The sequence below is a fragment of the Cherax quadricarinatus genome, chromosome 91, assembly GCF_038502225.1.
Source record: "Cherax quadricarinatus isolate ZL_2023a chromosome 91, ASM3850222v1, whole genome shotgun sequence".
Classification (NCBI taxonomy): domain Eukaryota; kingdom Metazoa; phylum Arthropoda; class Malacostraca; order Decapoda; family Parastacidae; genus Cherax; species Cherax quadricarinatus.
The window spans coordinates 2,710,724-2,728,400 of NC_091382.1; the positions used below are offsets into that span (position 1 = coordinate 2,710,724).

Genomic DNA, 17,677 nt, shown 5'->3' on the forward strand with positions numbered 1-17,677 from the left:
CTCCTCCTCCTCCTCTTGGATTATGGAAAATGACATTTTAAAAGCAAAAATGTCATGAATATGGCAAACAAAAATTATTTTTCAGGGCAGAGTCTTTGATAATCCATGGTTTGGTGTTTGAGATGGGTTAAATGATTTAATTTCTAATATAAAAGGAGTTTAACATGTGTGATTTGATTCATACTATAACTATTTTATTTTATACTCTGTACAGAGCTTGTAATAAAATCAAAGATTTATTTGCACGTGATACAATGTTTGTACAGAATATGGGTGACATTTGGTTGTGCATGTAGAAAGTCCATAGTTATGCAAAGCATTTCAAAGCACTTGCAAAATCAGTATTACTTTCTTTCAACCCCCTTTCCTTCCGTCGTTGGATGGATATTGTCGACCATCCTACTACCTTTCCATCATTGTTACAAAGTGACCACAAAAAGATCTTGTACAGTGGACCCCCGGTTAACGATATTTTTTCACTCCAGAAGTATGTTCAGGTGCCAGTACTGACCGAATTTGTTCCCATAAGGAATATTGTGAAGTAGATTAGTCCATTTCAGACCCCCAAACATACACGTACAAACGCACTTACATAAATACACTTACATAATTGGTCGCATTCGTAGGTGATTGTTATGAGGGGGTCCACTGTATACTGATTTGTTGAGGCTCACCATGTGCTTCTTCAGCAAGCTGTTTAATTTATGCTACTTATGAAAATCATTATTTTTTTTTTATTACCATGTCGGCCATTTCCCACCAAGGTAGGGTGGCCCGAAAAAAGAAAAACTTTCATCATTCACTCCATCACTGTCTTGCCAGAGGTGCACTTACACTACAGTTATAAAATTGCAACATTAACACCCCTCCAGAGTGCAAGCACTGTACCTCCTACCTGCAAGACTCAAGTCTGGCCTGCCAGACTTAAATACATATATCAGCCAAGGCACTTCTTGGACCTTGAAGAAAAGCCCTGCACCACAAGCTCATTTGCTACAACGTTTTGCTCTATGAAGAGTTTTATCAGGTTGCTGATAAAGTTATTTTGCAAACCTCTATATGGAATGAAACTCCACAATACAAACTAATGTTATAACCTTTCCAAGATATTAAATATTGGGTCGTCTCAAACATTGTTGTTTTGGCAACAATTAGTCCTAGAAATGGTTTTATACGTATTATTATTACTGGCAGTAACAGCTTGGTTAATCATGTAGTCAGTGAGTAAGTTTAGCCTCCGGCCGAGCTGTGAAACTGGTCACAGAGGCAAAGCCGTTACATTTCTCTTATAAAGGCACTTATCGACATAACTACTGGCTTTCTAGTCATATTCCAAGCCATCAGCCATTAAAAAATATTAAGAAAAAATGTATATAGAGTTCAGGAACGTTGCAGCAGGACACGGCGGCAATGTCATTACAGTAAACAGATACATAACATTAAATATATACAGCAGTCATTAGGAGGGTAGAGGCATTACAAGGCCACATAAGCATATCTCACTTCTTGGATAAAGCTGAGTGCTGCTGCCACATCTGCATAATCCTGGTTAAAATGCAAGGCAGGTGAGAATCATAGTAAGCAGTGACTAGTGAGAGTGAATGAGAGTGAGATAGAATGGGAGGATTATGTGTAATGCTCGGGAGACAATATGAAGCCATCATAGTGGAGCAGCAGCATCTCGTATAACAGCATCATATATAATACAGCATCATCTCATAACACAGCAGCGCCCCATAATACAGCATCATGGGTTAACTCTGTGATAATTACCAGACTGAGGCCTGCCAGGGTAAGTCAATCAAAAAGTATATATTGTAGTCAAAATAAAGAACAACTAGGACCCAGGAGCAGATACTCAGAGTGGACACAACATTTGACAAGGTTGAGGCCTAAAACACTAGTCTGTCATGAGGGTCATCACCCCCATGGCCCAGTCCCAGACCAGACCTGTTGATAGTCTGATCAATCAGGCTATTGCTGCTTGCAAAATATTAAGGCTTGTTTCCTTAAGACACCTGCTGTCCCTGTTCACCTATCAGTAAGTAGGTACCTGGGTGTTAGTGAACTGGTGAGTCACACCCTGGGACAAAACTGACCTAATTTGCCTGAAATGCTCTTCATAACAAGCTTTCTATATAGTAGTATGTCATTATGTCTGATAGGCCTGTATACCTTGTACATGTATGTACTTGTAGATATATTGTAAGAATGCAGTCCACTCTAGGCATGACAGCCTGGTTAATCAGGAACTCAGAAGACAGCTAAAAGGCTGTTAGTAATTAGAAATTCCCCTTTTGTGTGAGGGGACTAAAACAATTCCCCCACACTTAAGTCGAAGTTTCTGCCAAGAAAGCTAATTCCATGATAGTGGCAGGCCCACTTGAATTATAGGCTAAAATTGTCCTTTGTGGGGAAAAATCCAACCAAAAGTTAGCAGAGGAAGCCACAAGTTCCAGCACATCGCAAAGTTATGTTGATGTTAACTTTGTGTTGCTCGAGGTGTTGAGTTCCTCGCTTAAAGTGTAAAAATGTTTCCTGGTTCAGGTGTTAAAGTTATGTGACGCCCAGCATCAGCCAGTGTCAGTTACGTTATGCGACGCCCAGCATCAGCCAGTGTCAGTTACGTTATGCGACGCCCAGCATCAGCCAGTGTCAGTTACGTTATGCGACGCCCAGCATCAGCCAGTGTCAGTTACGTTATGCGACGCCCAGCATCAGCCAGTGTCAGTTACGTTATGCGACGCCCAGCATCAGCCAGTGTCAGTTACGTTATGCGACGCCCAGCATCAGCCAGTGTCAGTTACGTTATGCGACGCCCAGCATCAGCCAGTGTCGGTTACGTTATGCGACGCCCAGCATCAGCCAGTGTCGGTTACGTTATGCGACGCCCAGCATCAGCCAGTGTCGGTTACGTTATGCGACGCCCAGCATCAGCCAGTGTCGGTTACGTTATGCGACGCCCAGCATCAGCCAGTGTCGGTTACGTTATGCGACGCCCAGCATCAGCCAGTGTCGGTTACGTTATGCGACGCCCAGCATCAGCCAGTGTCGGTTACGTTATGCGACGCCCAGCATCAGCCAGTGTCGGTTACGTTATGCGACGCCCAGCATCAGCCAGTGTCGGTTACGTTATGCGACGCCCAGCATCAGCCAGTGTCGGTTACGTTATGCGACGCCCAGCATCAGCCAGTGTCGGTTACGTTATGCGACGCCCAGCATCAGCCAGTGTCGGTTACGTTATGCGACGCCCAGCATCAGCCAGTGTCGGTTACGTTATGCGACGCCCAGCATCAGCCAGTGTCGGTTACGTTATGCGACGCCCAGCATCAGCCAGTGTCGGTTACGTTATGCGACGCCCAGCATCAGCCAGTGTCGGTTACGTTATGCGACGCCCAGCATCAGCCAGTGTCGGTTACGTTATGCGACGCCCAGCATCAGCCAGTGTCGGTTACGTTATGCGACGCCCAGCATCAGCCAGTGTCGGTTACGTTATGCGACGCCCAGCATCAGCCAGTGTCGGTTACGTTATGCGACGCCCAGCATCAGCCAGTGTCGGTTACGTTATGCGACGCCCAGCATCAGCCAGTGTCGGTTACGTTATGCGACGCCCAGCATCAGCCAGTGTCGGTTACGTTATGCGACGCCCAGCATCAGCCAGTGTCAGTTACGTTATGCGACGCCCAGCATCAGCCAGTGTCAGTTACGTTATGCGACGCCCAGCATCAGCCAGTGTCAGTTACGTTATGCGACGCCCAGCATCAGCCAGTGTCAGTTACGTTATGCGACGCCCAGCATCAGCCAGTGTCAGTTACGTTATGCGACGCCCAGCATCAGCCAGTGTCAGTTACGTTATGCGACGCCCAGCATCAGCCAGTGTCAGTTACGTTATGCGACGCCCAGCATCAGCCAGTGTCAGTTACGTTATGCGACGCCCAGCATCAGCTGCCACCAGCAGCATCGACTGCCACAGCTGCCACCAGCACCATCGACTGCCACCGCTGCCACCTGCAGCATCGACTGCCACCGCTGCCCCCAGCAGCATCGACTGCCACCGCTGCCACCAGCAGCATCGACTGCCACCGCTGCCACCAGCAGCATCGACTGCCACCGCTGCCACCAGCAGCATCGACTGCCACCGCTGCCACCAGCAGCATCGACTGCCACCGCTGCCACCAGCAGCATCGACTGCCACCGCTGCCACCAGCAGCATCGACTGCCACCGCTGCCACCAGCAGCATCGACTGCCACCGCTGCCACCAGCAGCATCGACTGCCACCGCTGCCACCAGCAGCATCGACTGCCACCGCTGCCACCAGCAGCATCGACTGCCACCGCTGCCACCAGCAGCATCGACTGCCACCGCTGCCACCAGCAGCATCGACTGCCACCGCTGCCACCTGCAGCATCGACTGTCACTGCTGCCACCTGCAGCATCAACTGTCACTGCTGCCACCTGCAGCATCAACTGTCACTGCTGCCACCTGCAGCATCAACTGTCACTGCTGCCACCTGCAGCATCAACTGTCACTGCTGCCACCAGCAGCGTCAACTGCCACTGCTGCCACCAGCAGCGTCAACTGCCATTGCTGCCACCAGCAGCGTCAACTGCTACTGCCACTACCTGCAGCATCAACTGCCACCACCTGCAGCATCAACTGCTGCCACCTGCAGCATCAACTGCTGCCACCTGCAGCATCACCTGCTGCCACCTGCAGCGTCAACTGCTACTGCCACCACCTGCAGCATCAACTGCTGCCACCTGCAGCATCAACTGCTGCCACCTGCAGCATCAACTGCTGCCACCTGCAGCATCACCTGCTGCCACCTGCAGCGTCAACTGCTACTGCCACCACCTGCAGCATCAACTGCTGCCACCTGCAGCATCAACTGCTGCCACCTGCAGCATCAACTGCTGCCACCTGCAGCATCAACTGCTGCCACCTGCAGCATCAACTGCCACCACCAGCAGCGTCAACTGCTACCACCAGCAGCGCCAACTGCCACCAGCAGCGTCAACTGCTACTGCCACCAGCAGCATCAACTGCTACTGCCACCAGCAGCGTCAACTGCTACTGCCACCACCTGCAGCATCAACTGCCACCACCTGCAGCATCAACTGCCATCACCTGCAGCATCAACTGCTACCACCTGCAGCATCAACTGCTACTGCCACCACCTGCAGCATCAACTATCACCTGCAGCATCAACTGCTACCACCTGCAGCGTCAACTGCTACCACCTGCAGCGTCAACTGCTACTGCCACCACCTGCAGCATCAACTGCCACCATCTGCAGCATCAACTGCCATCACCTGCAGCATCAACTGCCACCACCTGCAGCATCAACTGCCACCACCTGCAGCATCAACTGCCATCACCTGCCACCACCTGCAGCATCAACTGCCACCACCTGCAGCATCAACTGCTGCCACCTGCAGCATCAACTGCTGCCACCTGCAGCATCACCTGCTGCCACCTGCAGCATCAACTGCCACCACCTGCAGCATCAACTGCCACCACCTGCAGCATCAACTGCCACCACCTGCAGCATCAACTGCTGCCACCTGCAGCATCAACTGCTGCCACCTGCAGCATCACCTGCTGCCACCTGCAGCATCAACTGCCACCACCTGCACCATCAACTGCCACCACCTGCAGCATCAACTGCTGCCACCTGCAGCATCAACTGCTGCCACCTGCAGCATCACCTGCTGCCACCTGCAGCATCAACTGCCACCACCTGCAGCATCAACTGCTGCCACCTGCAGCATCAACTGCCGCCACCTGCAGCATCAACTGCTGCCAGTGTGCTCCCAGCAGCTTCTGGTAAGTAATCTGGAGATAAACGCTCTGTAAGACGATTACCTCTTTATCTTTCCTGCTTGTCATGTCTTCCAGGACAGGCTGAGGAGCTTGTCAGTTTTTTAAGAGTGCAAGATCTGATACCTGTGACACGCCAGGCTATTATCAATGGCCTGCAGCATAGTCATCACCTGGACCAAGTAGTCAGATTTTCTCATAGTAATTACAAGTTGTTTTTTTACTGGTACGTAGAGGAAATTACCAACAAACCTCTGGCCAGCCAGGCTATGGTTGGTAAGTTGGACTGCGTGCGGTCAGCTGTAACAGCCTAGTTGACCAGGGTTTTATCCTCCAAGAGGCTTGGTCTGGGACCGAACCAAAGGGATACTCATCCCCGGAAGCATCCTTCCAGAATGCAGAACGTCCAATAGGCTTCTTTTTCACTCTGGCCAGCTGGCCCAGTGGCTTTCGCATTGGCCTGAACTTTACGACTCGCTTTCCATGGGTTCTAACCCCGCCTGTACCGTGGTTACACTCTGGTAAAGGTTGTAATAGGTTATAAAACTAAGACAAATATATTTAATCACAAACTGAACTCGTGTGAGACACCTATGGCAGAGTGCAACCAGAAAACCAAGTTGGTAAGAATATTATTCACACTGTCAATTATTATAATCATAAGCGCTAAACCCATTTGCAATAGTGAACAATAAAATGGTATAAAATACCGACAGGTTGTTTAGGTAAGACATATGCAACAGTTAGGTATCGAAATAAGGATACCTAACTGTTGCATATGTGTCTTACCTAAACCATTTGCAATACTTCCGCAAAGACGTTTTTTTTTACCTATGTTGTGAAAAATAATTTCCCAAAATTATATATTATTGATAATGTAAATATACATGATTAATGCATTACTGTTGCTCTGAAGTGTATTTTGAAGAGGAGAACCAAGAGAAGGTGCGCATGCGCTGGGTCAGGGAGTCTCGTGAGGGTCTAGGCCTGGGAGAGAGTACTAGTTAACATGAACCAGGAAATTGGCTGTTCTGACGGTCGAAACGTGATTGGTGGACCCACTTCATGATAGGAAGTGTTGTAACTGTTCCTAATGAGGAGTGAAGGAAGGTAATTTGCGGGACCACTATAACCAGGTGGGGAAAATTAGTAAATAGGGACGCCAAGTGGGGCAGTGGCGCGACGCCATGGAGATTGTTCACGGGAAAATACCAGTGATTTAATCGTCACTCATCGGTCTCCAATCTTAATGTATCGACCTCTAATGCGTGTAAAATTCACGAGACGTTAATTCGTCTTGTGAATTGTAGTGGAGTCAGTGATAACAATACTAAGTTAAGGAATGATTGATGTGATATGAGCTGCCATTCCCCGACTGAGTGAGCACATATTAACCTCGTGATTCCGGTCCCGGGGATTGTGGAGGTTTTACGGAGTCACAGCTCCTAAACCGGGACAAACCAACGGATACCTCGTCCTGCTGGAGTAAGAACGTATCGGTGTAGCAGGACATCGAAATGACCAGAGAAAATCTGGTAAGTGGTAATTCGTTATGTTCACGTGTAACCCCTCCCCATCTTTTCCTTCAGTCAATATAATCCATACAGTCCACAACAAATTAGTAGCGCCGTTCCTGTGGGTGCTATCCACTTCTATACTGGTCTAGGATAGATATGGGTAAGATTGTGCGGGTTATCGAAGGGCACTTGCTATGTATGATAATCTCTAACTGTATTTGTGTATACCTGAAACTTATTTACCAGGGGTGGCCTAAGTTTTTTCACACGTCTACATGGGGTAACTGCTGTAAATATATATTTTTTTTCTTATTCGCCGGTATTCTCCCGGTCCGGGTCTTTTCCAAGTAGTGGTGACCCGGCCTTGGCTCCCTATCTGGGGAGTGTCTCGAGACCTAAGTCTCCCATGGGAGGAGGTACAAGTATCCCCTCATTGGGACCAAGTGTCCCCAGGCCTAGCCACAGTCCCCGCCCTCACGGGGCTCGTAGGGAGAAGCTAGGCCTTGGTCTGCCATCTTCCCCGCCCCAAAGGGGCTCGTGGGTATATATGGTTGTCGCCTCCTAATGAGATTACTTGTGTGAATGTAATGTTGAGGTACATACAGGTAACCCCTTATAAATTTTCCATATCTGCCATATGTCAAGAAATCTTATTAATGAAAATAAGATATCAGATATACTAAGCAAATTTCTTAAATTTGCTTGTAACATAAGTGAACTGTAGATATGTATATATAAACCCATATGTACACCTGTTGACTCTTGTGGGGCCTAGTTCTTAGGCCTTTTATGTATCCATATGCTCTTGCACTACCCTCCACAGGATGGATATACCTGGAGGTTATTCTGGGGATCAACGCCCCCGCGGCCCGGTCCATGACCAGGCCTCCCGGAGTGCACAATAAACTAGCCACTTCGGTGGCAAAATCTAAATCTAATGGAACAAACTCCCGAGTACCGTCCTAGAAGCTAGGACATTGTGTCATTTTAAAAATAGGTTAGATAAATGCACGAGTGGGTGTGAGTTGCTACTGGGTCAGATGCCGTGCTCCTCCCTTAAGTGGAGGTGACCTGACTATGTGGGCCATTGGTCTAAGCCGGGGGGTTAACATGGACCTGCCTCGCAAGGGCCAGTAGGCCTGCTTCAGTGTTCCTTATAAAATGAAGAACAAGATGAAAATGGAGTAGGCGTTTTCTCTTATAGGTTCCCCCCCCCCAAGTAGCATCACAACCTCTGATCTTCCTCTTATCCATCACCTCAACCTTATTATTACCTAGTTTATTATTACCTAGTTTATTATTACCTAGTTTATTATTACCTAGTTTATTATCTAGTTTATTATCTAGTTTATTACCTAGTTTATTATTATCTAGTTTATTACCTAGTTTATTATTACCTAGTTTATTATTATGTAGTTTATTATCTAGTTTATTACCTAGTTTATTACCTAGTTTATTATTACCTAGTTTATTACCTAGTTTATTATTACCTAGTTTATTATTTAGTTTATTATTATCTAGTTTATTATCTAGTTTATTATTATCTAGTTTATTATTATCTAGTTTATTAAAATATGCTTTAGTATTAAGAACCGTACATATACAATCAATGGTTCAGATAGAACAATAATAATGATACTGAAAGCAATAATAATAATAATAATAATAATAATAATCGTAATGGTAAAATGGCAAAATAACGACTTTTGAACAATTCAAGTTACGAACAGCCTTCTGGAACGTAAATTGTTGGTAAGTTGGAGGGGGGGGGGGGTCTGTATTCTACATTTTCCTCCATTGTTGTTCTCCATACAACTTTGGGAGACGCTGACAAATGGTGAATAAAAAAAACACTGACAGTAACCTTTCAACGCAATTTGGTTTAGCTCTCGGTAATGTTCTCAACGAAGAGTTCAACCAAGAGCGACACTGACTTTTATGGGTTATCCTGGGTTCTGTACATATATGCTGCTATATATGATAATCTACGTAACTGTATATACCTGAATAAACTTACACTTGTTTAAAAGTCTTAATTTGCCTTTTGACTGGCCTGCATTTTACCCAGCCACTGTCTGGTGTTTATTATACATAGTTTGCGACAGCAAGAAGACAGACAAGACTTACGTTCGTCTCTGGCAGTGTGGCAGCCAGGCTTGGCGTTAATCTGGAAGGGCAGGGGCTTGGGAGCGTCGAGTTCAATACAGTGCTCGAAGAGACCTTGTCGCCAGCCAACAGCCAGCAGCCAGTCTGAGGAAGCCAGGGCCAGGACCATCAGGAAGGCTGTGATGATACCGCACACCAGTGCTATCACCTGGAAAAAACAACCATGGTTACTCTCTCACACACCAGTGTTATCACCTGGAAAACAACCATGGTTACTCTCTCACACACCAGTGTTATCACCAGTAAAACACACATGGAAATTAAGACATGTGCAACATCTGGGTATCTTTATTGTAGACGTTTCACCATCCAGTGGCTTTATCAATACAAATTCTAGGACATAACTTGAAGACAGTAGAACTATGTACAGAAGATGAGGTAATCAGTCCCTCAACCTAGTAGTAGGTGCGAAGAGCACCATAGTCGTGGAGTTTCTGAATCTCCACGACTATGGTGCTCTTCGCACCTACTGCTAGGTTGAGGGACTGATTACCTCTTCTTCTGTACATAGTTCTACTGTCTTCAAGTTATGTCCTAGAATTTGTATTGATAAAGCCACTGGATGGCGAAACGTCTACAATAAAGATACCCAGATGTTGCACATGTGTCTTAATTTCAATCTTGTCGGTATTATATACCATTCTTACACAAAACACACATGGTTACTCACACACCAGTGTTATCACCTGTAAAACATAACCATGGTTACTCTCTCTCTCACCTTATTGCCACCCACCCACACACACACACACACACACACACACACACACACACACACACACACACACACACACACACACCTGTATACCTCCCGCAAGCAATCACTTTACTCTCACAATTTCAAAGAGCTATGCACCGATAGTGCTGATATCCTACATTATCCGAGTCTTTGCAAGCGTTATAATGAAGGTCGGCAGGATGGGTTTACAGCAGGTTGCTCCTCCCGTTCATAATTTCTTAACCATTACATGACTTTGGACTCTGAAATACGAAGTATTTATGTAGTTTCCAAGTGCTTCGCGAAAGTCCTCGACAAGTGCGACCATTCAAATTCAAAATTTATTCTCTATAAGGATTACAATGCTGAGTTTACAGAATTTGGTTGTGTGGTTTACATGTAGTAAAATAATAATTACAGTGTACCACTAGAACACCTAGCACAAAGTATGCAAAAGGAATAATTGGAAAAGTGAACAAATGGGATTTTAGCTCGCTAACATATCTGAACAACAACAAGAGTGAACATGATGAACAGCAGAGGCTACCACTGTGAAAATCTGTCCTCCATGACGCAATACTAACCTCTTGTCTCTCATTCTCATATCCACTTAACCTTACAACTTACAATTCCGGGGTCACTGTCCCTGCGGTCCTTTCCTAGATCAAACCTCACGGTTGTTGGCTTGATCGACCAGTCTGTTGGTGCTAGCAGAAAGAAGGCTAAAGAATAACAAAAAAGGCACAATACCGTGACTGGAACGATACACAAATAACCCGCACATAAAAGAGAAGCTTACGACGACGTTTCGGTCCGACTTGGACCACTGACAAAGTCACAGTGTGACTTTGTGTAAGGCTATTTGTGTAAGGCTAAAGAATGCACCATAGCCCAGCTAATCAGGAACCTACTTTAGGAACACATCAAGCTCCCTCCTGTAGACAGCCAGAGGGTTTTTATTTCATCTTGTGCAAGGAGGAGAGTAAAAAGTCGAGGACCTCTTACACTTAAGAGTTTTCTCTTAGTGTACTCATCGCGCCCCTGCTATTTACCGGAGATGTTTGCACCATCTCGCAAGTTTTTCATAGAGTGATTTTAAGATACGGGACCAGTCCCTCCAGGATTTCCCAGGTGTAAATTATGATGTACTCCTTGGAAAGTAGGCGAGAAAGGAACAACTGAAGGTACTTAAAGCATTCCCAACTAGTTCAGATATCTAGATGAATTTATACAGGCAAAGGTGATTCTCTAAGTTTTCTAACTGTGCAGTCTTCCCTTGAAGGGTGCTCAGACTTCAACTATAGTACTGTATCATACTTGACAGACCATACAACAATTATGAGCATGTCATCCACTGAGAACACAGCACATCTCCAAGCTGCTACGAACCAAGTCTTCCAGTGGGCCCCAGACATGATATACAACGAAGCTAAATTCCAGTTACTCCGCTATGAAAGTGATTAATTAGCATTGGATTATATTAACGAGAACCACTAAACATGTAGGGGTCATACAGCGCCTGAATAATGTAAATTATAAATATTTAAAGTGGACTTGCCGTCCCATGTCTCGCTGGAGCTACGTGTGTCGTGAAGGTGGTATCCAATATACAGTATATAAATTGGCAGGAAATGACATGGTCACAAAATTTGCTTAGGGTGGCCAGGGAGTGGAGAGAGGTGGGGACAGGGCTCAAGTGTTAGTGGGGAGTGGGTGGGGAGAGAGCTAGCAATACTACGGGCCCCACTGTGGAAAGAAGGGTGGGGAGAGAGCTAGCAATACTACGGGCCCCACTGTGGAAAGAAGGGTGGGGAGAGCTAGCAATACTACGGGCCCCACTGTGGAAAGAAGGGTGGGGAGAATGAATACCCAAAAACCCGCACTTAGAGAAGATACGATTTTCTTCGGATTTTTAACCCTGGAGGGTTAGCTACCCAGGATAACCGAAGAAAGTCAGTGCGTCATCGTGGACTGTGTAGCTTATTTCCATTGTGGTCCTCAATCTTGTCCCCCAGGATGCGACCCACACCAGTAGACTAACACCCAGGTACCTATTTGCTGTTAGGTGAACAGGACAACGGGTGTAAGGAAACGTGTCGAAATGTTTCCACCTCGCCGGGAATCGAGCCCGGGGGCTCCGTGTGTGAAGCGAGACCTTTAGCCACCGGGGCATCCAAACAGGAGGGCGGGAACTTAATTACGACGTTTCGGCCAGTCCTGGACTACTGTCAAGTCACAACCGAGTCACAATCTCAGGGTTTTTAGTGATGACAAGATAAAAGTTCACTGTGAACCTATGTTAAGACAAGTTCTGATGAACACGACTCGGTACCTAACTTCTAAATTGAACTGGGATAAGTTACTGATGGGCGAAACTACTTCGTAAGACACCCAGGTGTTCCACACGCGTCTTATTTATCATCTTGTGGGTAATGTACACTGCTGATGTAATTATACCAGCTGTGATAGCCCGGCGGAAGCACTGGTCCCAGACTAGGTTTAATCAACCAGGCTATTGGTGCCAACAGCACTCAGGAACCAGAGTAACAGTTCTTATATGTCCATCATACAACAGTCTACTGGTACATCATACCTGTGACCTCTTACCAAGTCGCAAGAGAACATACAAAAGACGGTGCCGGATCAACCGGGCTGTGGTTCGTACGTTGGATTACGTGCGGCCAGCAGTAATAGCCTGGTTGATCAGGCCCTGATCCACCGGGAGGCCTGGTTGTGGACCTGGCCGCGGGGGCGTTGATCCCCGGTATGACCTATAGGTAGATGTGTGTGTGTGTATATATATATATATATATATATATATATATATATATATATATATATATATATATACAAACAAACACTGCTCTCTGGCTGAAGGAGACTCGAACCTACGAACCTTAGGACAAAGTACGCAGTGTTTTACCAATCTACCCACACTGGACCAATACCTTGGCGTGTAGCGTTCGCTACACGTTTGATCCAAGGCAGCCAGCTTTCAGGGAGAAGGCTTACAGCTTTATATATATATATATATATATATATATATATATATATATATATATATATATATATATATATACATACACATATATATTCACACACACACACACTGCTGCAGCATATGGGCGCCTGGCAAACCTGAGAATAGCGTTCCGATACCTTAGTAAGGAATCGTTCAAGACACTATACACCGTGTACGTCAGGCCCATACTGGAGTATGCAACACCTGTTTGGAACCCGCACCGGATCAAGCACGTTAAGAAGTTAGAGAAAGTGCAAAGGTTTGCGACAAGGTTAGTTCCAGACGTAAGAGGAATGTCCTACGAAGAAAGGTTGAGGGAAATCGTTCTGACGACAATGGAGGACAGGAGGGTCAGGGGAGACATGATAACTACATATAAAATACTGCGTGGAATAGACAAGGTGGACAAAGACGGGATGTTCCAGAGATGGGACAAAGACACAAGAGGACACAATTGGAAGTTGAAGACTCGGATGAATCAAAGGGATGTTAGGAAGTATTTCTTCAGTCATTAAGTAGTCAGGCCGTGGAATAGCCTAGAAAGTGACGTAGTGGAGGCAGGAACCATACATAGTTTTAAGACGAGGTATGATAAAGCTCATGGAGCAGGGAGAGAGAGGACCCAGTAGCAACCAGTGAAGAGGCAGGGCCAGGAGCTATAACTCGACCCCTGCAACCACAAATAGGCGAGTACAAATAAGCGAGTACACACACACACGTGCAGCAGTATCTCTAAATAGTGCTCCCCGGATTTATCGTTCTAGTAGCTGTCCTAAGACATAATTACCGACCATCATAGGTGAGTGAATCAGTCAACATACCTACAACAATATAACTCACAAGAATGTAAATTATGTGATAATATCAAGAATTTTTTGAATTTAAATATGAACAAATGGCGAGTGAGGGAGAATAACAATCAGGTGCTGGCACCAGTGTTGACAATATTCATAGTTAAATGGATCAAAGTTGTGATATTAAGTAATAATTAATACAGATATTAGTGGGTTATAGCAGTAGTGTTGTGATGAGGTTATAAACGATTGACTTAAGAAAAAATGATTCAATCCCCAGCTGTTGGTGTTGTGAATGTTATCAGATTTGTTATGACCATAATACCGTAGTAAATAAGGGTGAATAACACGTATCAAAACAAAAATAAAAACTAGAATGGATGATAAACCTCGTGAAGGAGTTAAAAAATAATAATGACAGCAGTCACCACCAGGAACCTCCAGTGTTGTGTAGACAACACTTGTCTAAAGGTTCCTTGATGCTGGTGACGGGCTCTTGATCTAGGGAATTGGATCTGTTCTCCAGTTCCCTGAATTAAACCGTAATACCTTCCACATATCCCCCCCCCCTTCAGGAGCTGTATAATCTTACGGGTTTACCGCTTTTCCATGATTATAACAACACTTGTCTATCTTAGTTTTGTTTAGTGTCTAAAGTCTAAGTGTCTGGCCCTGCTAGTTGTTATACCATCACTGATAATTTCTAAATTATCTAAATATCTTCAGAATAGTGTAGCCTAGTACCCGCCCCCCCCTGAGTGACACAGTAGTTAACAAGTACGTACGTACGTACACACGTACGTACACACACGTGTTCACCAGTAATTATTATGGTAAATGTTAGTGTTTATTAATAAGGAATTGTGAGAGAAATAATTCTGTAATCTTTAGGAGAGTAACGTAGCCTAGTGTGCAAAGTTCCGGGCCGGGAGAGTACCGGTGAACCAAGAACAATAAAGTTACGGGCCGGGAGAGTACCGGTGAACCAAGAACAATAAAGTTACGGGCCGGGAGAGTACCGGTGAACCAAGAACAATAAAGTTACGGGCCGGGAGAGTACCGGTGAACCAAGAACAATAAAGTTACGGGCCGGGAGAGTACCGGTGAACCAAGAACAATAAAGTTACGGGCCGGGAGAGTACCGGTGAACCAAGAACAAAGATCCGGGCCGGGAGAGTACCGGTGAACCAAGAACAAAGATCCGGGCCGGGAGAGTACCGGTGAACCAAGAACAAAGATCCGGGCCGGGAGAGTACCGGTAAACCAAAAACAAAGATCCGGCCGGGAGAGTACCGGTGAACCAACAACAACAAAGATCTGGGCCGGGAGAGTACTGGTGAACCAAGAACAACAAAGATCCGGGCCGGGAGAGTACCGGTGAACCAACAACAACAAAGATCCGGGCTGGGAGAGTACTGGTGAACCAAGAACAACAAAGATCCGGGCCGGGAGAGTACCAGTGAACCAAGAACAAAGTTCTGGGCCGAGAGAGTACCGGTGAACCAAGAACAAAGTTCCGGGCCGGGAGAGTACCGGTGAACCAAGAACAAAGTTCCGGGCCGGGAGAGTACCGGTGAACCAAGAACATCAAAGATCCGGGCCGGGAGAGTACCGATGAACCAAGAACAAAGATCCGGGCCGGGAGAGTACTGGTGAACCAAGAACAACAAAGATCCGGGCCGGGAGAGTACCAGTGAACCAAGAACAAAGATCCGGGCCGGGAGAGTACCGGTGAACCAACAACAAAGATCCAGGCCGGGAGAGTACTGGTGAACCAAGAACAACAAAGATCCGGGCCGGGAGAGTACCGATGAACCAAGAACAAAGATCCGGGCCGGGAGAGTACCGGTGAACCAACAACAAAGATCCGGGCCGGGAGAGTACTGGTGAACCAAGAACAACAAAGATCCGGGCCGGGAGAGTACCGGTGAACCAAGAACAAAGATCCGGGCCGGGAGAGTACCGGTGAACCAACAACAAAGATCCGGGTCAGGAGAGTACTGGTGAACCAAGAACAACAAAGATCCGGGCCGGGAGAGTACTGGTGAACCAAGAACAAAGGTCCGGGCCGGGAGAGTACCGGTGAACCAAGAACAACAAAGGTCCGGGCCGGGAGAGTACCGATGAACCAAGAACAACAAAGATCCGGGCCGGGAGAGTACCGGTGAACCAAGAACAACAAAGATCCGGGCCGGGAGAGTACCGGTGAACCAAGAACAACGAAGATCCAGGCCGGGAGAGTACCGGTGAACCAAGAATAACGAAGATCCGGGCCGGGAGAGTACCGGTGAACCAAGAACAACAAAGATCCGGGCCGGGAGAGTACCGGTGAACCAAGAACAACCAAGATCCGGGCCGGGAGAGTACCGGTGAACCAAGAACAACAAAGATCCGGGCCGGGAGAGTACCGGTGAACCAAGAACAACAAAGCTCCGGGCCGCGAGAGTACCGGTGAACCAAGAACAACAAAGGTCCGGGCCTGGAGAGTACCGATGAACCAAGAACAACAAAGATCCGGGCCGGGAGAGTACCGGTGAACCAAGAACAACAAAGATCCAGGCCGGGAGAGTACCGGTGAACCAAGAACAACAAAGATCCGGGCCGGGAGAGTACCGGTGAACCAAGAACAAAGATCCAGGCCGGGAGAGTACCGATGAACCAAGAACAACAAAGATCCGGGCCGGGAGAGTACCGATGAACCAAGAACAACAAAGATCCGGGCTGGGAGAGTACCGGTGAACCAAGAACAACAAAGATCCAGGCCGGGAGAGTACCGATGAACCAAGAACAACAAAGATCCAGGCCGGGAGAGTACCGGTGAACCAAGAACAACGAAGATCCAGGCCGGGAGAGTACCGGTGAACCAAGAACGAAGATCCAGGCCGGGAGAGTACCGGTGAACCAAGAACAACGAAGATCCGGGCCGGGAGAGTACCGGTGAACCAAGAACAACAAAGATCCGGGCCGGGAGAGTACCAGTGAACCAAGAACAACAAAGATCCAGGCCGGAAGAGTACCGGTGAACCAAGAACAACAAAGATCCAGGCCGGGAGAGTACCGGTGAACCAAGAACAACAAAGATCCGGGCCGGGAGAGTACCAGTGAACCAAGAACAACAAAGATCCAGACCGGGAGAGTACCGGTGAACCAAGAACAACAAAGATCCAGGCCGGGAGAGTACCGGTGAACCAAGAACAACAAAGATCCAGGCCGGGAGAGTACCGGTGAACCAAGAACAAAGTTCCGGGCCGGGAGAGTACCGGTGAACCAACAACAACAAAGTTCCGGGCCGGGAGAGTACCGGTGAACCAAGAACAACAAAGTTCTGGGCCGGGAGAGTACCGGTGAACCAAGAACAACAAAGTTCCGGGCCGGGAGAGTACCGGTGAACCAAGAACAACAAAGTTCCGGGCCGGGAGAGTACCGGTGAACCAAGAACAACAAAGTTCCGGGCCGGGAGAGTACCGGTGAACCAAGAACAACAAAGTTCCGGGCCGGGAGAGTACCGGTGAAGCAAGAACAACAAAGTTCCGGGCCGGGAGAGTACCGGTGAAGCAAGAACAACAAAGTTCTGGGCCGGGAGAGTACCGGTGAACCAAGAACAACAAAGTTCCGGGCCGGTAGAGTACCGGTGAACC

The 17,677-nt window shown here is 47.1% G+C and overlaps 1 protein-coding gene across 4 annotated transcripts in view; it reads right to left on the bottom strand.

Moving 5' to 3' along the window:
- LOC128704883 (transmembrane protein 47) overlaps positions 1–17,677 on the bottom strand; it is a 253,133-nt gene that overhangs the window by 11,998 nt on the left and 223,458 nt on the right. For all 4 annotated transcript variants that reach the window (XM_070104326.1, XM_053800086.2, XM_053800082.2 and 1 more), the window contains one exon: positions 9,467–9,653. In XM_070104326.1, coding sequence (XP_069960427.1) covers positions 9,467–9,653 — 187 coding nt within the window. The remainder of the gene's footprint in view (positions 1–9,466; positions 9,654–17,677) is intronic.